At 44.7% G+C, this 21,941-nt stretch overlaps 1 protein-coding gene across 1 annotated transcript in view; it reads right to left on the bottom strand.

The window, feature by feature from the left end:
* Window positions 1–21,941, bottom strand: part of SYNPR (synaptoporin) — a gene marked incomplete at its 5' end in the record, with an annotated part of 53,955 nt that overhangs the window by 11,995 nt on the left and 20,019 nt on the right. Inside the window, one exon of the mRNA XM_040408722.1 lies at window positions 20,056–20,254. Coding sequence (XP_040264656.1) covers window positions 20,056–20,254 — 199 coding nt within the window. The remainder of the gene's footprint in view (window positions 1–20,055; window positions 20,255–21,941) is intronic.

Here is a 21,941-nt window from a genome sequence, read left to right on the forward strand (position 1 = left end):
TTTAAATTTCTGCTAATTCTGGGCTTAGGAGTCCAGTGGGCGGTTCTAATCCTTTCTTGTAGGACTAGGCATACAGACCTAGCTGTCAATGACTGATAAGACCCCCCCCCCCCCCACTAGACTCACAAAGAGCAGAGGTTTGAATAAATAAATGACAACTCTCCGCAGCTTCCCCTGCTCTATCTTTAACAATGGGGGATCTTAAATAATAACCATTTGAGTCACCCTCTAATCACCATATTTTTGATGACTCTTCTAACAAAATAGCCCCTTTAAGACTCCTTAATTAAGAAATTTTTGTCTACACCATTGGCAATCCAGCATATTAAATGTGTTCTAGCAAAAGCTTAAGCAGATATAAGGGGGTAGTAAAGATTATAAAACTTAGCTTTTAATGAAACAAAGCTAAAATTGCATAAAGCAGGGACCTAACATAACTAAACAGACAATAGTGTGTGTACACCAGGCAACCTGCGCCACAAACCAGCAAAGATAACCTCAAGTTATGGGGTAGATAACTACAGTCCCGGAGCCGGTGATACCGGTAATAAATTGGAATGGTCTTAACGGTTAGTAGAGGTTTCCTGAAGTCCTCCAATGGTAGATAATCCACCAAACAATTCTCCAACTAAGAATGGGGCCAGGACAAGTACTCCTGACAGTATGCCCCCGGTCAGGACTAGTACACCCTAATGACCTCCTAAATAAAGAGTCATCTCCCTGACAAGGGTGGCCCGTCCGGAACCTCTCCTTGTTATGGAGGCCCTGGACGTCCCTACCTGGGATGGCGATTATAATCCCTAAAGGTAAGTTTGAGCTAAAAAAGTGAACCTACGTGCTTCATCGATTATTTTATGCCCCAGATTGCCTAGATGTGTCTGCCTTATTAGGGGCTCAATTTGTCAAAGACACACCAAGAGGGGAGGACAGAGTGATATGCTAATGTCAAGCATGGGGACAATGGAGGGGTGAGGTAAATACCCAACCATATAGCAGAAGGGGGAGCCAGTTATTGTATTCCCCTGGGGGGGGGGGGGGGGGGGGGGCATGGAAAACTCACTACAATGCTGGGAGCTTGCAACAGCAGTCCAGCTACTGGGAAGCGATCCTGTATGCGTGCTCACGTCTACCTTTAGGGATTATAATCACCATCCCCAGGTAGGGACGTCCACGGCCGCCATAACAGGGAGAGGTTCTGGACGGGGCCGCCCTTGTCAGGGCAATGACTCCTTATTTAGGAGGTCATTAGGGTGTACTAGTCCTGACGGGGCATACTAGGTCAAGCGAATACTCTGGTACTGGTCCTTTTCATAGTAGGAGTATTGGATTACCTACCATTGGAAGACTTCAAGCAACCTCTACTAACCGGTAAGACCATTCCAATTTATTACCAGTATCACCTGCTCCAGGACTGTGGAGTTGTTGTTTATCTACCCCAGTATTTTCTAAACTTGAGGGCACCTTTGCTGGTCTGTGGCGCAGGTTGCCTGGTATACACATATTATTGTTTGCCTGTTAGGCCCCTGCTTTATGCAATTTTATATTAATTTGATTAAAAGCTAAGTTTTATAATCTTTACTACCCCCTTTTATATGCGTATTGGAAAGTTTTGGTAGTCCCAGAGCGGTTAAATAACTTACTAACCCTGTTTAGCACCATTTTAAATTTGATTAGCAAAAGCTTAACACCTGGATTGCAAAATCCTTGAAGGGCTTTTCTTCCAAACAACACTTATCTACAGGACAGGGCATAGGTATATTTTGGTTGGGGGTGGTGCTGTATTTGGCTATCCGCCAGTCCAACAGCTAATTGCCGTTCAATTTAAATGGGGGAAGATGGGGGTGCCCAGCTGTCCTTCCGTTGGCCAGAAAGGTCTTTGAGCCTCTTTAGTCACCATAGCTAAGGTTGTACATACCATAGAGGCAAAACCCATGGCTGCTTTAGGGTCCTTAAAAAAAGTGAGCACAGCTTTGGTAGGTGGGAATTTATGTTGGACTTCCTTCACCATAGAAACTGTATTAATAGCAATCAACAGGTGGAGAATTTGGGGCCAATGGTCATGAAAATTAGGTAGACGGAGAAACAAAGAACAGGCCATTTGGACTTTTTGAGGTGGTCAATTTTTTAATTTTTTGCTATAGGGCCTCCACTTTTCTATGTATGCAACTGACCAGGACTCAGTCGCAATGGCAACCTCTGTGCTCCCTATGGCTACGCCTCTGACTGTCATTGCTATATAGATTTTGGCAGCACCGATTCATTTCAATAGAGATGAGTGGAGTGATTTATGAGGACTGCATCTCTGTATCCTGCGCTGACACATGATAGTCCATCTGGACGGCGCAGTCACATCTGCGGCCCGAGAAATATGATTGCAATTAGCATCTGTCTCCGCAAGTAACAGACAATAGAGAACAATACAAACGACAAGCGCTCGGTAGATTAACACTTACTTCAGGAATTCTCACTGGTAATTAAAGGCTTTGTTTCAAACTACTAAAATAGATCTTCCCTTGAACATTTAATGTATCCTTAGCACAATGTTTGTTAAAGCAGGACGTTTTACTTGCCTGTTTCATGATAATAGGGGGCGATAATTACAGTTTACAGACCAGAGCAATACATGTGATTGCAGAAGACAGCCCTTTAGACAATACAGGGTCTGGTGGCCCAACGAAACTTTAGAAATGTAGCTTTTTTTTCTGCCTAATTTTTACATCTGTGTCAAGACCAAAATCATGTGGTACCTTGGAACCAAACCCGAGTTCGGAAAATGTTTTTTTTTACAGTAGAAATTTATTTATGAAGTTACAATGCGAAGTCTCGCGAGACTTTGCGAAGTAATAACTTCGGCTCATCTCAGCAGATAGTATTCAAACAAAAAAAAGGGGGGGTCAGTCAGCACATCCCATAGCACCGCATTATTGCAAATGCTATACCAGCCAGTTAGAGATATTTGGCAAATCATTTTGTACAAAATTATCTGAGCCCGTCTGCCGAACGTCAAGGCAATCTCTAGTTAGACGGGTTCCTAACACTATATACCTGTTGTGTGCCATGGCGGCTAACATACAATTCAGAAGGTATAGGTTCCACTCACATGCTGGGCTCACCTGAATTTCTGTCATTTTCGGTGCCAATATGGCCTCCATTGAATCCAGGGAAGACATGGACCAGCATGCACGCTGGGCCCACTCCACACCACCCCCGGCGCCACATGGTCACCAAGGACTGCAATGAGAGTCCACACACTATCTCTCTCCTGGTGCCATATGGTTTCAGTGAGTGAGGGGGAGTGGGCCAAGCTATATACTAACACTGATTAAAATCAACCTGTGAGACAAACGAGCTGGTTAGGAGTGCACGACTAAAGAGGCAGCCACGCCTCCAGCTTACTATGAAGTAAAAAAAAGGGGGGGTCAGTCAGCACATCCCATAGCACCGCATTATTGCAAATGCTATACCAGCCAGTTAGAGATATTTGGCAAATCATTTTGTACAAAATTATCTGAGCCCGTCTGCCGAACGTCAAGGCAATCTCTAGTTAGACGGGTTCCTAACACTATATACCTGTTGTGTGCCATGGCGGCTAACATACAATTCAGAAGGTATAGGTTCCACTCACATGCTGGGCTCACCTGAATTTCTGTCATTTTCGGTGCCAATATGGCCTCCATTGAATCCAGGGAAGACATGGACCAGCATGCACGCTGGGCCCACTCCACACCACCCCCGGCGCCACATGGTCACCAAGGACTGCAATGAGAGTCCACACACTATCTCTCTCCTGGTGCCATATGGTTTCAGTGAGTGAGGGGGAGTGGGCCAAGCTATATACTAACACTGATTAAAATCAACCTGTGAGACAAACGAGCTGGTTAGGAGTGCACGACTAAAGAGGCAGCCCAGCGTGCATGCTGGTTCATGTCTTCCCTGGATTCAATGGAGGCCATTGTGGCACCGATAATGACAGAAATCCAGGTGGGCCCAGCATGTAAGTGGAACCTATACCTTCTGAATGTATGTTAGCCGCCTTGGCACATAACAGGTATATAGTGTTAGGAACCCGTCTAACTAGAGATTGCCTTGACATTCGGCAGACGGGCTCAGATAATTTTGTACAAAATGATTTGCCAAATATCTCTAACTGGCTGGTATAGCATTTGCAATACTGCGGTGCTATGGGATGTGCTGACTGACCCCCTTTTTTTCACTTCACAGTATGCTGGAGGCGTGGCTGCCTCTTTAGTCGTGCACTCCTGACCAGCTCGTTTGTCTCACAGGTTGATTTTAATCAATGTTAGTATATAGCTTGGCCCACTCCCCCTCACTCACTGAAACCATATGGCACCAGGAGAGAGATAGTGTGTGGACTCTCATTGCAGTCCTTGGTGACCGTGTGGCGCCGGGGGTGGTGTGGAGTGGGCCCAGCGTGCATGCTGGTTCATGTCTTCCCTGGATTCAATGGAGGCCATTGTGGCACCGATAATGACAGAAATCCAGGTGGGCCCAGCATGTAAGTGGAACCTATACCTTCTGAATGTATGTTAGCCGCCTTGGCACATAACAGGTATATAGTGTTAGGAACCCGTCTAACTAGAGATTGCCTTGACGTTCGGCAGACGGGCTCAGATAATTTTGTACAAAATGATTTGCCAAATATCTCTAACTGGCTGGTATAGCATTTGCAATACTGCGGTGCTATGGGATGTGCTGACTGACCCCCTTTTTTTCACTTCACAGTATTCAAACAAAGTATTATGTGAATCGACTTCGGATGTTTCATCTGAAGTTGATTTGCTCATCCCTAGTTGCAACCTATGATAAGCAGGAGTCAATGAGCGGTCAGCAGCCAAAGGCGATTCAATGCTTATTGCTGTAGTTTGACGCTCAGTTTAAAAAAAAAAATAGAGCTCCATGGAATTAAATGATCACATTCTGTATACTTGTACCCACCACTGGGGAGAGCTAAGTAATAATATTCATAATCCTGACCACTTCCTGGTGACAACCCCAGGCTTCGTTCCTTACTTTGCTTCTGCTCCAGATGTTTCTAGCACCATACCAACCTCCAAGCTATGATTAATCTGAAGACTGTGACCTGGGAAAACCTATGCTTGTGGTGGTTATAGTGTTACTCTTAGACTTAAATATTCATGGTCTATCATCAGGATAGGTCATCAATATCAGATCAGTGGGAGTTCGACTCCCAGAGATGGACACCTCCTAGTAAAACCCTAATCAAAGTCCTGACTAACTACCAGTATGAACAGACCCCAGAGGTAGGTGAGTTCATACACAGGAATACCTAATGTCCTAACTCACCCTATAGGACCCTGGTACTAATGTCAGGACTGAGACAACCTATTCCTCCAAAAGGAAGGACGAACAGGAGTCTCCCTCAGGCCTTAATACAAATGACAGGGAAATGCAACACACAAAATAACCTAAACAAAATACAAAAGGGAAGAAAACACTTAACTTAAAGTGACTATGGCAGCACCAGGAACTCAGCTGAGATCCACACACCAGCTATCCACAACTCAAACTGAAGCTATAAACCACATAGCATAGTGGGAGAAACAACAATAAATAGAGAGGGTTAAATGAGCCTAATAGCCACACCTGGGGAAAGAAGGTGAGGCAAGCACCAGAAACAACACAGACGTCATTTGATCCAAACGGAAAACATGTCAGATCAAACCACGTGTTGCCAGTCTCACCGATCTCCTGCCACCTGTCGCGGGAACATCCGTGACACCAGCATCCCCGCTGATCAGCTGTTAGGAAGGGGCTGCGGTGCTCAGGCAAGTGTGCACCTTTTTCTCTGCCTGTGATACACCCTCCATCGGTCACATGGCCCTTTTGCAGCTCAGTCGCAATTCAAGTCAATGGGACTGAGATGCAACACCAAGCACAGCCACTGTACAATGTATGGCGCTGTGCTTGGTACACTATGAAGAGGTCGCAGTGCTCATCCAAGCAGGGGAAACTGGGAGTTGGACCACTTTCTGATAAGAAATTGATGACCAATCCTGAGGATAGGTAATCAATATTTCATTCCAGAAAACCCCTTTAAGAGTGAAGAATGGGAAGGTTCCTTAGACTCAGGAGATTAGCAACAGATTGCAGTTCAAGGATCAATTTTTCCAATAAGAGTCATAACAGCCAGCAGCTAGTTCTTCTGAAGGCTCTACAGCAGGGATGCCTAACCTGCGGCCCTCCAGCTGTTGCAAAACTACATCTCCTGGCATGCCTGGACAGTCTACAGATATTAGAGCATGCTGGGAGTTGTAGTTTTGCAACAGCTGGGGGGCAGCAGGTTAAACATCCGTGGTCTACAGGATGGACGTGCAGGTAATGATCAGGACACTCTCACAGCTGAAGAGCACGTTATTTGAGGCCAGTCACTAACCTGATCAATCACTGTTTTTGGTAGAAATGATATTTCTACATGGCAAATAATTTACTAGCAGGTGTAGTAGAGTAATAGAAATCCAACAGACCCAACAGTCATGACATACATGCTGCTGATTCTCTGTAATTCAATCACTTATTGAAAGGGGCATGTTCAAAATAATAGCAGTGTGAGGTCATTCATTCTTTGAAAAACAGGTGGCAATTATTGCCCTTATTTAAGGAAGGAAGGAAGGAAGGCAGCAAATGTTGTACATGCTGGTTACAGTGCATTTCTCTCCAAAATTCAGAGGAAAATGGGTATTTCCAGACATTGTTCAGAAGAACAGCGTACCTTGATTAAAAGGTTGATTGGAGAGGGGAAAACATATAAAGAAGTGCAGAAAATGATAGGCTGCTCAGCTAAAATGATCGCAAATGCTTTAAAATGGCAACCAAATCCTGAAAGACTTGGAAGAAAGCTAAAAACTACCATTCGAATGGATAGAAGAATAGACAAAATGGCACGGACTCAGCCAACAATCAGCTCCAGGAAGATCAAAGAAGGTCTAAAGTTACCTGTGAGTACTGTTACAATTAGAAGAGGCCTATGTGAAGCCAAACTATCTACAAGAAGACCCCGCAAAGTCCCACTGTTGGAAAAAGACATGTGCTGAAGAGGTTATAATCTGCCAAAGAGCACATTGACGGCCTGAAGAGACATTTTGTAGACTGATGGAAGTAAGATTGTTCTTTTAGGGTCTAGTGGCCGGAGACAGTTTGTCAGACGACCCCCAAACACTGAATTCCAGCCACAGTACTCTGTGAAGACAGTGAAGCATGGTGGACAAGCATCATGATATGGGGATGTGTTTCATACTACGATGTTGGGCCTATTAATCACATACCAGGGATCATGGATCAGTTTGAATACATAAGAATACTTGAAGAGGTCATGCTGCCTTATGCTGAACAGAAAATGCCCTTGAAATGGGTGTTCCAACAAGACAACGACCCCAAACACACCAGTAAACGTGCAACATCTTGGTTCCAGACCAACAAGACTGACGTTACGGAGTGGTCAGGCCAATCCCCGGATCTTAATCCAATAGAAAACTTGTGGGGTGACATCAAAAATGCAGTTTCTGAGGCAAAACCAAGAAATAGAGAAGAACTGTGGAATGTAGTCCAATCATCCTGGGCTGGAATACCTGTTCACAGGAGCCAGAAGGTGGTGACTCCGAGCAGCACAGACGTCCAGCAGTTCTCAGAAACAGCGGTTATACAACTAGATATTAGTGAAGGGATTCAAAGGAAAGAAAAATCATTTTTCAGTTTATACAGTGAATGTTTGAGTTGGTAAAGAAGAATACAAACACTGCTATATTTTTGAGGAACAACACAAATTTGATATATTTTTCTTCATGTTTTTATTTGGAATAGAATGTGTAGTGTTCCCAATGCATTTGTGTGTATGGAAAAATAAAGCTATTAGAAGGCTTTTGAACTTTATTCACTTTTTTAAACACACTGCTATTATTTTGAACACAACTGTTTTTTTTAGAAGGATCACTACATTCACAATTCCTGATGTGTCAGAAGAAATGTTGACGTTCACAGTAAATGACATTAGGATAGATTTATGTCACTTAAGAATATGAATACATAAAGACAAGGGTTATTCTTCCAACCAGGTGGAGATTTTAGGTCCATTCACACATCTGTAGAATGTGTCCTCACCCGTTCCGCAAATTATCCAGAACGGGTGCGGACCCATTCATTCTCTATGGGGTAGTAATGGATGAGGACAGCATACAGTGTGCTGTCCGCATCCGCATTTCCGTAGAGCGGCCCCGAACTTCCAATCCGTGGCCCTGGAAAAAAATAGAACATGTCCTATTCTTGTCCGCAATTGCGGACAAGAATAGGCAGTTGTATGGGGGTGCCGGCCGGGTGTATTGCGGATACGCAATACCCTACGGACGTGTGAATGGACCCTAACTCTGAAGGTACTTGCAGAGACTTTACATGCTTGAGATATGAAACTGTTATTTTTAAATTGACATTAAATATTAAAATTTCTTAGGGCAGGGTGGAATAAATGAGATGCCTGGACTAGATCTATTTGTGATAAGTAGGTGTGACATGATGTCAAACAGATTAGAGTTGGGGTTACTCAAAAGGGCGTTATCCTGGTAGTCCTCTGGTCTTTATCCTTTAACTCCTATATAGGGATCTGAGCTTTGCTGCAGGAGAACCACCACGCCGCTGCCTCCTGGAGTAGTCTCTGTTTGGTTGACAGCTCACCCACAGGGGTCAAAGACACCAATGTAGAGCACCAAAGATTCAGGAAAAAACTTTATCAGGAACAGGCCGAGGTCCAGGCAGGCAGAGTATGTGCAATCCAATAAACAGTGTGAATCAAGGCAAGCAGCTCAGGGTCAGTACGGAAATTGGGCATTAGTCAGGTCAGACAGTAATGGTTCAATTCCAGGAAACAGGCAGAAGTCAGTACACAAGCAGCAAACATAGTCAGCACACTTTTGCAGGATACTAGCAAACTAGAACCTATTTCTTGGGCAGGGGAAGGTGCCTAAAGATTCCCTGGGTGACCAGCCACTGGCTGGAGAAGATTAGGACACATGCTGGCCCTTTAAGAGCTGGATGGAGTGTTCGTGCACCCTACAGGCAGTAAGAGGCAGCACCAGCAGAAAGCAGGCCGCAGCCTGCACAAGGAGGAAGGAGGCACTGGTAGTGGCTGGGCCTGCTGAGAAGAAGGAGGAGAAGACAGGTGGGTCCGGGCAACTGGAATGAAGGAGTAGGGGAACTGGTGAGTGGTTTGGTGGCTGTGCCTGCCAGTGACAGTGGGAGGGTGATGGGCATGGACCACTGCCTTAACACATGGATGAACTCCACATAGGACCCTGTGTAACATCATCGCCTTAACTACATCCGATTATTCTCAATCATTACCCGTTTGACTGCAGATAGAAGCAGCAATCATTGCGGATGAATGATCGTTACTAGGATCATTCGTGCTCATTACAATTTCATGGTTTGTTGGCAGAACGTCCCTGTGTACACTGGGTAATGTGTTGCCGGACAGATATGATTTTCTGTGCCACATAAGCGACAGAATAAGCCGACAAACATGCTTGTTCGTCGGGTGATCGCCAGCACATTTGCACAGGCTACTCATTGGGATCGAGTGCTCATGCATGTGTTTGTTCCTGATAACTGGCCTGATCATTTGCATATGTAAATGAGCCCTAACACTAGACATTAATGGGGTATCAGCCTGCGGGACATTGATGGCATATCACTAGAATATGCCATCAATGTCAGATAGGTGCGGGTCCCTCTCTAGAACGGGACCCCTGAAGAAAACAGGGGGTCACCTCTATGGGAGTTCCAAAAATAGCCGAGAGCTGGCTCAGCTGTTTCCGCCAGTCCCATAGTGGTGAATGGAGAGGTGACCATGCTTGCTCGGGGCAGTCTCCATTCACCATTAAAAGGGTTGTCTCACTTCAGCAAATGGCATTTATAATGTAGACAAGGTTAATACAAGGCACTTACTAATGTATTGTGATTGTCCATATTGCCTCCTTTGCTGGCTTCATTCATGTTTCCATCACATTATACACTGATCATATCCAGGAGTTACGACTACCCTACAATCCATATAGGATAGCTGCTGCAGTGGTGGTCGCGATCTCTGGAAACTAGCAGTGTAAAATGCGATAGAAAAATTAATCCAGCCAGCAAAGGAAGCAATATGGACAATCAAGGGGTTCACCCATCTGGGGCATTGATGGCATATCGCTAGGATATGTCATCAATGCCCCACATAGAAATACTCCTTTAAACTTCCACTGGCAAGCAGGGTCGAATTGGCCCACCAGAGTACCAGAGGATCCTCCGATGGGCCCAGTCTCTGAATTCATAGAGAGCCTCAAAGGTCTAGGAGAAAAGTCCCATTTGGAGTTGCCTTTGGAGCTAACCACTTGCCAATAGGGTCTATTTCTTAGATTCAAACCATGTTAGACTTTGCTGATGATATAGAGGTTAGGCCCTGAGAATAATTTACTCTGGAGGGCCCAAGGAACCTCAGTCTGACACTGCTGGCAAGTGTCTCCAAAGAAGACTACAATGTATCAGTTTTGCCTGGACTGTTCCTTTAAACCTTCAAGTTACTGTAGGCTTTTTCTTGCAGTTGTAACAGAAACGATCACACACAAGACCTCGGCTTACAGAAGGTCCTAATTAACAGCACTGACAAGGCCCGGGGGTCTCTTTCATAAGCCGTTCATTCGTTTTCATAGGTTGGTGAAGTGTTTGCGGCTGTAGGGTCTTCCACTTGTTCTCACGGTGGCCTCCGTAGCCCACGTCTGGGACAATGGAGAGCAACGCTTGGCTACGATAGCCATATGCATATTGCTTTTTGGTTGTTTGCCCATAAGAATGAGCCACATGCCAGCACATTTTCATTTTGCTTCCGCTCGTGTCCTCAATGGACTCTGCACTGTGAGCTGGTTCTACGCAATGGCCCAGCACTAAGCAGTCACTGGGCTATTTCTGCTAATTAGCACTGCAGATCAAGGGGGGAAAGGAGAACCATAAGGATCCGTGGACTACAAATGTAGAGGTTTGTGCTTGGATCTAATTACTTTTCAACTGACTGGTTCTCATACTTGCAGCTGGGAAACTTCCACAGGAGTATTGCAGAAGTAGAAGATGTCGAGATTTTAATGAGTTTGCCTGCATAATTATGCAAAATAACTACCAAAACATATAATAAAAGTCAAAAACTATCCACCTACCAGGGTATTACTGCTTCTTCTTGGCAAAAAACATCAAATGATTATTATTAAAACCATTACTTATTCTGAAGTACAATAAGAAGTGCGCATACGGTGAAAGAATTGTCTTCTTAAAGGGAAGGTATCATCTAATGGAAAATTTCAGAAAATGATGGCTTCTATAGGAGAATGACTTAGTGAGCATGCTCTGTGCTGGGAGAGTGAGGAGAGAGGAGGTGGTAAATTGTGTCCATCACCCATTGTCAATGGTGGGACCCTATGGTATCTTCTGTATATTTAGGTGTCACGTTTGTTATCCTTCCTCTCAGGTTCGGACTGTCCCACCAGAGTACCAGAAGATCCTCCGCTGGACCATGACCACTGATACCATAATGAGCCCAAGAAACAAAAAAAAAACATTTGGCTTCCATTGGATCCATTTACTTGCCACTGTGGTATATTTCTTTGATTCAAAACCTATTAAACTTATTTCATGATATAGGGATTGGGTCTCCAGAAAGATTCTCTCTGGTGGGCCCCAAGAACCCTAGTCTGACACGGTTGCCTCTGATGATAATGAGCTGACTGCTGACCCTGTCACCCAGTGTACACAGCACAAATTGAACAAGTTTAGTTTCAGCAAGTAAGTACTATTTCTCTTCTATGGTATAATTATTATCTAAGTATCTGAAGAGAAATGTACTGGAGACTATATTTACAGCTACCAGAGGGGGAAGGAGGCTGACAGGGTACTTACTGGGATGTAAATTTGTAGTTGCTAGAAGGGAAAGGAGGCTAACGGGGTACTTACTGGAATGTATATTTATAGCTGCTAGAAGGGGAAGGAGGCTGACACGGTGCTTAATAGGATGCACATTTATAGCTGCTAGAAGGGGAAGGAGGCTGACACAGTACTTAATAGGATGCACATTTATAGCTGCTAGAAGGGGAAGGAGGCTGACACAGTGCTTAATAGGATGCACATTTATAGCTGCTAGAAGGGGAAGGAGGCTGACACAGTGCTTAATAGGATGCACATTTATAGCTGCTAGAAGGGGAAGGAGGCTGACACAGTGCTTAATAGGATGCACATTTATAGCTGCTAGAAGGGGAAGGAGGCTGACAGTACTTAATAGGATGCACATTTATAGCTGCTAGAAGGGGAAGAAGGCTGACACAGTGCTTAATAGGATGCACATTTATAGCTGCTAGAAGGGGAAGGAGGCTGACACAGTGCTTAATAGGATGCACATTTATAGCTGCTAGAAGGGGAAGGAGGCTGACACAGTACTTAATAGGATGCACATTTATAGCTGCTAGAAGGGGAAGAAGGCTGACACGGTGCTTAATAGGATGCACATTTATAGCTGCTAGAAGGGGAAGGAGGCTGACACAGTGCTTAATAGGATGCACATTTATAGCTGCTAGAAGGGGAAGGAGGCTGACACAGTACTTAATAGGATGCACATTTATAGCTGCTAGAAGGGAAAGAAGGCTGACACGGTGCTTAATAGGATGCACATTTATACCTGCTAGAAGGGGAAGGAGGCTGACACAGTACTTAATAGGATGCACATTTATAGCTGCTAGTAGGGGAAGGAGGCTGACACAGTGCTTAATAGGATGCACATTTATAGCTGCTAGAAGGGGAAGGAGGCTGACACAGTGCTTAATAGGATGCACATTTATAGCTGCTAGAAGGGGAAGGAGGCTGACAGTACTTAATAGGATGCACATTTATAGCTGCTAGAAGGGGAAGAAGGCTGACACAGTGCTTAATAGGATGCACATTTATAGCTGCTAGAAGGGGAAGGAGGCTGACACAGTGCTTAATAGGATGCACATTTATAGCTGCTAGAAGGGGAAGGAGGCTGACACAGTACTTAATAGGATGCACATTTATAGCTGCTAGAAGGGGAAGAAGGCTGACACGGTGCTTAATAGGATGCACATTTATAGCTGCTAGAAGGGGAAGGAGGCTGACACAGTGCTTAATAGGATGCACATTTATAGCTGCTAGAAGGGGAAGGAGGCTGACACAGTACTTAATAGGATGCACATTTATAGCTGCTGGAAGGGGAAGGAGGCTGACACAGTGCTTAATAGGATGCACATTTATAGCTGCTATAAGGGGAAGGAGGCTGACACAGTACTTAATAGGATGCACATTTATAGCTGCTAGAAGGGGAAGAAGGCTGACACGGTGCTTAATAGGATGCACATTTATAGCTGCTAGAAGGGGAAGGAGGCTGACACGGTGCTTAATAGGATGCACATTTATAGCTGCTAGAAGGGGAAGGAGGCTGACACAGTACTTAATAGGATGCACATTTATAGCTGCTAGAAGGGGAAGGAGGCTGACACAGTGCTTAATAGGATGCACATTTATAGCTGCTATAAGGGGAAGGAGGCTGACACAGTACTTAATAGGATGCACATTTATAGCTGCTAGAAGGGGAAGAAGGCTGACACAGTGCTTAATAGGATGCACATTTATAGCTGCTAGAAGGGTAAGAAGGCTGACACAGTGCTTAATAGGATGCACATTTATAGCTGCTAGAAGGGGAAGAAGGCTGACACAGTGCTTAATAGGATGCACATTTATAGCTGCTAGAAGGGGAAGGAGGCTGACACAGTACTTAATAGGATGCACATTTATAGCTGCTAGAAGGGGAAGGAGGCTGACACAGTGCTTAATAGGATGCACATTTATAGCTGCTAGAAGGGGAAGAAGGCTGACAGGGTACTTACTTGGATATAACTTTATAGCTGCTAGAAGGGGAATGAGGCTGCCTGTGTACTTACTGGGAAGTATATTGCTAGCTGCTAGTTGTTGTGGGAACATGGAATATTTTAGCCATCTTTTGTTTTTTTTTGTATTGTGTTTTTTTTGTCTCCTATACACTTGTGTAAGCTTATCTCCTAGTTAAAACACCGTGACTTCTCTGCCAACTTGCATAAATACAAAATATATTCCTACCCTGTTGTAGGAATGACAGCCCATGTGTACCTTTGGCAAGAAATTAAAACTCCTTTTTTGTAATAGTTTCCTGTTAGCTGAATGGAGGTATTAGCTTGGGAAAAAATATAAACTACAGTATGGAAACACATGCAATTCAGGAATAAAAACCTAACATTTAATAGTGCACCTGGAGGTGTATCTCTGTGTCGTTTTAGACAAATAGCCGGTAATAGCTTCCTGCGTCTTTTTCTTCGGCCCTTTCCTGTAATTGGCCTACTTGGCTGTGCTCTAACATTAAGAATGAAAGTAGAAGGAGGTACGTTTGAAAAGGTTACATCTGATGAGGGCTTTTCTTTCTTCAGAACTTCATCATCTGCCTGTTCCCTTGGAAACTTGCTTTTTGCTTTGCCTGAGGGACCTTCCTGTCCAAATCTTTTTAATCCTGTCCGTAATCCTTGTCACTGCTCCGTTCTGAGATGCGCTCAGCGCACTGGACTTGACGGAATATCAAATACTAAGTGATCTTTGCGGAGACAAACTCTAAGCACAATGACATCTCCTATCTCTGCTGGTGGCATAATAAATAGTCTTCTCCAATGCAAGAGGATGGAGAAGAACACCGGAACGTTCCTGAGAATCGCTTGACTCCTGCACCAACTTCAGATATTTCTGGAAAAATTGCTTAAAGGGGTTGGACCATTTCAGACATTAATGGCATTTCGCTGGGATATACTATCAATGTTAGATAGGTGCAGGTCCTACCTTTGGAACCAGCTCCTATATCCAGAAAGTGAACAGAGAGCTCACGGTTTCTTACCTGGTGCCACTTCCGTTTGAGGAAAACCTTCTAAACCATTCTTGTATCCATTGATATCCTTAGACATTGTTTTGAAGTAAACTGTATCACCGGCAATCCTGTAATATATATCACCTATGTTTCTCACTTTAGAACAAGGGTGAACCTTCCAGAGGCAACCAATGTTGCTACCATGGGGCCCATAAGAAGAAGGGGCTCAACCATAACATGGTAGAAGGAAACAGTCAAAAAGGTAATGTTGCCCTTTTCTCCTAGAAGTATTGAGGAGGGGTTACAAACAACAGCCTGGATGCTGGGAGTGATAAATAACCCAACGACTCCATTTTGGTCATTATCTATGGAGCCCTCTCTGCTTTAGATGCAGCAGTCGTTTGGGTAATAGAAGTCCAAAGGAAAACTTTTTTGCAGGAGCCATCAGCAGGATACAGGCTACATGCACATGAATAGGGCAGGTGGAAAAGTTGTGGACTTATACACTGCGTGCAGAATTATTAGGCAAATGAGTATTTTGACCACATCATCCTCTTTATGCATGTTGTCTTACTCCAAGCTGTATAGGCTCGAAAGCCTACTACCAATTAAGCATATTAGGTGATGTGCATCTCTGTAATGAGAAGGGGTGTGGTCTAATGACATCAACACCCTATATTAGGTGTGCAAAATGGGTCAAAAAAAGGACTTGACAGGCTCAGAAAAGTCAAAAATAGTGAGATATCTTGCAGAGGGATGCAGCACTCTTAAAATTGCAAAGCTTCTGAAGTGTGATCATCGAACAATCAAGCGTTTCATTCAAAATAATCAACAGGGTCGCAAGAAGCATGTGGAAAAACCAAGGCGCAAAATAACTGCCCATGAACTGAGAAAAGTCAAGCGTGCAGCTGCCAAGATGCCACTTGCCACCAGTTTGGCCATATTTCAGAGCTGCAACATCACTGGAGTGCCCAAAAGCACAAGGTGTGCAATACTCAGAGACATGGCCAAGGTAAGAAAGGCTGAAAGACGACCACCACTGAACAAGACACACAAGCTGAAACGTCAAGACTGGGCCAAGAAATATCTCAAGACTGATTTTTCTAAGGTTTTATGGACTGATGAAATGAGAGTGAGTCTTGATAGGCCAGATGGATGGGCCCGTGGCTGGATTGGTAAAGGGCAGAGAGCTCCAGTCCTACTCAGACGCCAGCAAGGTGGAGGTGGAGTACTGGTTTGGGCTGGTATCATCAAAGATGAGCTTGTGGGGCCTTTTCCGGTTGAGGATGGAGTCAAGCTCAACTCCCAGTCCTACTGCCAGTTTCTGGAAGACACCTTCTTCAAGCAGTGGTACAGGAAGAAGTCTGCATCCTTCAAGAAAAACATGATTTTCATGCAGGACAATGCTCCATCACACGCGTCCAAGTACTCCACAGCGTGGCTGGCAAGAAAGGGTATAAAAGAAGAAAATCTAATGACATGGCCTCCTTGTTCACCTGATCTGAACCCATTGAGAACCTGTGGTCCATCATCAAATGTGAGATTTACAAGGAGGGAAAACAGTACACCTCTCTGAACAGTGTCTGGGAGGCTGTGGTTGCTGCTGCACGCAATGTTGATGGTGAACAGATCAAAACACTGACAGAATCCATGGATGGCAGGCTTTTGAGTGTCCTTGCAAAGAAAGGTGGCTATATTGGTCACTGATTTGTTTTTGTTTTGTTTTTGAATGTCAGAAATGTATATTTGTGAATGTTGAGATGTTATATTGGTTTCACTGGTAAAAATAAATAATTGAAATGGGTATATATTTGTTTTTTGTTAAGTTGCCTAATAATTATGCACAGTAATAGTCACCTGCACACACAGCTATCCCCCTAAAATAGCTAAAACTAAAAACAAACTAAAAACTACTTCCAAAAATATTCAGCTTTGATATTAATGAGTTTTTTTGGTTCATTGAGAACATGGTTGTTGTTCAATAATAAAATTAATCCTCAAAAATACAACTTGCCTAATAATTCTGCACTCCCTGTATGACATGGCTGCTGTAGTTTATCATTTCAATAATATGGATCCCGATGCAGCAGGTATGTGCTATTAGTATGTTGTTTTGTGCCTCAGTTCTTTTAGCATGTACTGTACTTTAGGCCTCAGTCAAAGGTGCATAGGACCAGAGGAGTAGCTAAAGGCTCATGGACCCTGATGCAAGAGTTCAGCTTGGACCCCCCTTCCTTCAGCGCTTTGTGGTCAGGGGCAGGAAAGCACATAGCCTTCGTGCAGCCTGAGGCAAAAATGAAAACGGTACCCCATTCCAAATTCTCAGCCTAACCCCTTCCCTCCAGCCAGAGGTGTGATCTTCTTATGTACCACAAGGATCTTTGGGCCCCCTCAGGCTCCTGGGCCCGATAGCGACTGCTACCTCTGCGCCCCCTATAGCTACGCCCATGCATAGGACACTAAACTATGACTTGGCCTTTAAAAATAAAATAAAAAAATACCCTACTCAAGTTTCCTTTTGATGCAATAATCTTATGTTAATAGTGTCTTCCAGGTCTTTTGCCTGATCCTTAAAGGAGTTGTGTCATCTGGGACTTTGAAGGTATAGTTTTAGGATACGCCATCAAAGTCAGAAAGCTGCGAGTCCCACCTCTGAAACCCATACCTATTTCTAAAAAGTGTAAAATTACACTGTGCATGTGAGGTCTGCTCTCCATTCATTTCTACAGGAGATCTGCAAAAAAGGCTATTTTAGTAATTCTTATAGCAATGAATGGAGAGCGCACCGTGCAAGTGTGACCACTTTGATAGGACTACCGGGAATTGCCGAGCTCGGTTATTTTCAGAACACCCATAGAAATGAATGGAGAGCGGCTACTCATGCACAGTTGCTCTTCACTCACTTCGCGGGTCCCCTTATGGAGATAGAAGGGGTTCCAGAAGTGGGATCCACACCTATCTGATTCTGACATTGATGGCATATTCTAGCAATATGCTACCAGTTACTCAGATGAGACAACACCTTGACGTATTCATGAGAGTCATCGGTGCATCCTCTTCCTTTATTAACTGTGGACTTTCCGACATTGGCCAACCAGTGTGTTTGGTTTGCAGCTATCTCTCCCTGCCGGCCTATACATAGTAGCCAGCTGAGGAGTGTGAGGATGGGAGTGGTGGTTAGTGCCCTGAGGGTGGTTGCGGTGCTCTGAGGGTGGTTGCGGTGCTCACAGATATCCGCTCTCTTTGGATCCATGCTGTGACTGGAGGATGCACCCTTTCTTCCCTCAGGGAACACCCTGGTGTTGGGGTTCCTGCCTGGTGGTAATTGGGGTGCCCGTGATGTTAGGTGTTGGTCTGGGTGCGAGGCAGGAGAATGGTGGAGTCAGTAATCAGGCCAGTTGATGTAAATAGATAAGTCTCTCTTTACTAAAGTGCGGATAGGAGTAGTAGTACATCTGACTGTAACAAGACACATTTCCAAGTAGATCACAGTGCAATTCCTACATTTGGACAGCATCAACAGCCTTGAAGATTCAGACTTTTCGCCTTTTATATATTTGGCTGTAGACGTCACAGAGATGAAGGATCTCTGAACTTGGGCCTAGCTCTGAGAAGCTGCACAAGTAGGTCCTTTTTCTTCCTCAGCTAGATATTCCCTGCTCACTAAGCAGGGGGTTGGACCCAGGTCCACATCCTGGCAACCTAAGGAAATGAGCCAAGGTGTTAACCCTAAACTATCTATACCGTGCTGTTAGTTATAGAAATACAGTAAATTACAACATTTCACTTAAGCAATATAACATTACAACAATTTACCACAGTGACCCTGTTCTGGGGCACTGCATCTTACAGTCATGTCTTAAATATCTCGAAGAAGACAACTCCATGCCCATCACTTGCTGCTAGACCCTGTTTCCCATGGAACGTTTCACAAATGACCTGTTAGATCTTATTAGTGATACGTCCTGTATGTACAATGGTAGTGACAAATATTTCAATGCAAAAAAAGTGGACGTGTTCTGTCGAGATGGAGCGTGGACTTCAGAATCATCTCCCAAGGAACCCAGAAACCCAACCTACTGCGTTTGTCTTCCAAAATGTTATAAAGTTGCACCATATTGGGGTATGAGGAAGGGGTTGCACCATTTGCTGAATTGACAAGGTGGTTCTGCCACAAAGCCAAATGGTCTAAATTTCAGAACCATTAAAAAAAAGCTTTTAGGAGAAATTATTTTTCGAAAACACATCTAATCCCTGGTTATACATTGATGCTGATTTCATTTATATATAAATCCATGCAGAGTGGAATCGCCTTTAAAGGGAACCTGTCACCGGGATTTTGTGTATAGAGCTGAGGACATGGGTTGCTAGATGGCCGCTAGCACATCCGCAATACCCTGTCCCCATAGCTCTGTGTGCTTTTATTGTGTAAAAAAAAAAACGATTTGATCCATATGCAAATTAACCTGAGATGAGTCCAGCGTGAAGCACCGCCCCGCATCCTCAGAATCTCCTCCTTGCTCCCCGACGTCAGAAAGCTAGAGTGCCGTAATCTTGCGATGTGCGAGCTAGCGCATGCGCAGTGTCCTCATAGTGTTCCTTCCCTGTGCTGGCATCAGCCTCAAGGAAGGAACTGCACATGCGCTAGCTCACGCATCGCGAGATTACGGCGCTCTAGCTTTCTGACGTCGGGGAGCAAGGAGGAGATTCGGAGGATGCGGGGCGGTGCTGGGCTCCTTCACGCTGGACTCATCTCCGGGACAGGACTCATCTCAGGGACAGTACTGCAATGTATCAAATCGTTTTTTTACACAATAAAAGCACACAGAGCTATGGGGACTGGGTATTGCGGATGTGCTAGCGGCCATCTAGCAACCCATGTCCTCAGCTCTATACATAAAATGTCAGTGACAGGTTCCCTTTAAGTAATAGGCCATCCCCTTTAATGTAACCTTCTCTGATTTGATACTTACTGTCCTGTTTTTGCTCATTAATCACAGTGGGTGATACATTATTCTGTATATAAATAAAGCAACTGTATTTTCTTAGGATGACACCATGGAGGTACATTGCTCACTTGGATCAGTATTTAAAGTGACAGGAAGACTTACAATTAGGGGCCCCCTGTTGTTTTCCCGATACTTATTCTGGAAGAAGATGTAGACCACTGTGGCGGCCAGAGAGTAGAGGAAGGCGAAGACGGCGATTGTGACAAAGAACTCAGCTGAAGAAGAAAAATCTCCTATCAGCGAGAGGTTTTCTTTCTTCTTCCCTTCACATGTGGGGACATCAAAATTCACCTGATGCAACCTAAAAAAAAAGCAGAGAAAAAACACAATTCACAGACGAAGCACAAACCCCACGAGGAGCAGAGACATTTCTGAGACAATTAAATATCTTGCATTATATATATTTCAGAGGTACATGGCGGTTCTTATTATTGGGTAAATGTTGCTTGGAAGTATTTAAAGGGGTTGTTCACCTTGTAGAGACCCCACAGCAAGGCTGGACCCGCGGTGGAAATCATACTTACCTTACTTGCTGCTGGGTTCTGGCTCCATCGCTTCCCGGCCAGCTCTGAAGTTCGTGGGCCCCCCCCATCAAACCGGGTCACGTGATTGGCGGTCACATGTCAACGTAAAGAGCTGGCGGGGCAACAATTGAGCCGGAACCCAGCTGCGGGGATCAGGTAAGTATGATTACTACCGGGGGTACGGCCACGCTGTGGGGTCTGTAGAAAAGATCTACAATAGTGAACAATCCCTTGAAGGTGCCTATACATATAAGAGCAAAGTCAAATCGATCTCATACAGGGGAGTAGCTATAGCAGAGGAAGCAGTCGCTACCAGGCCCAGGAGCCTGAGGGGCCCAAAGACCCTTGTGTCACATAAGAAGACACCAGTATTATAGAAAGTGCATGTCCAGTTACACCTCTGGCTGGAGGTAAGGGGTTAGGTCAAGAATTTGGTATGGGGGGGGGGGGGCTGTTTAAATTTTTGCCTCAGGCAGCATGAAGGCAATGTGCTTCCCTGCCCCTGGCCACAAAGCACTGAGGGAAGGGGGGCCCAAGCTTAACCTAACCCTAAGCTTGGTCTTCCATTGCAATAAGAGAAACTGATGCTTTAGGGTCCATTCGTATGTCCGTAAGTGTTTTGCGGTCTGAAAGTTGCGGATCTGCTAAACATATACCGGCCGTGTGCGTTCCGCATTTTGGGGACCGCACAGGGCCGGCCCTATGATAGAAATGCCTATTCTTGTCTGCGACTGCGGACAATAGGCTCTATCCTTTTTGAGGGGCCGCGGAGCGGAACTACGGATGCAGACAGCACACGGTGGCTCCTGGTCTGGGGTGCATAGAATTTTACCATTTGGCTCAAAGAAAAACAAGGTATCATGGTAAATGATGATGGGGGTGGGGAGGACAGGAGAGGTGTTATTGATACATTTTGTATCATTTTAATTAGCAGCAGAGACAATGGATACAATTTGTTACTTGGAGATGAGTGACTGCATGATGTGAAGGTGAGATGTTGACTATGTGAAACCTCCCCCATCACCGGTGGGACGGGACACCATTAACAAACTCTCCCCACATGATGCCATAATGTACATTAGACATTTAGCGCTGGTCACATGCTAATTAGAGATGAGCGAATCGATTCCTTAGATCTCATCAGTGGGACTTCACTACTGTTGAGCGAAAAGAAGCATCCGAAGTGGAATTCGGTCTGAAGTTTAGGAAAACGCAGATTCTAAACAAATCAGAAATTCCTCGCACTTCGTGGTAACGAATCCGTTTTTCTGAAATGGCGGCTGCACGTGTTAGAAAGGGAAAGTGAGTGTAGAGGAGACAAGCTCGGGAACGCGAGATAACCCATAATGCCGCGCAGCAAGACAATCTGCAGATAGCCACCCCTCTGTGATGTCACAGCCAGGCAGGGCCCTAGAAAACCATGAACCCACCGATTTCCTGTGAGCTGAGCATAGGGAGAGATGA

This window comes from Bufo bufo, chromosome 9, assembly GCF_905171765.1.
Source record: "Bufo bufo chromosome 9, aBufBuf1.1, whole genome shotgun sequence".
Lineage (NCBI taxonomy): Eukaryota > Metazoa > Chordata > Amphibia > Anura > Bufonidae > Bufo > Bufo bufo.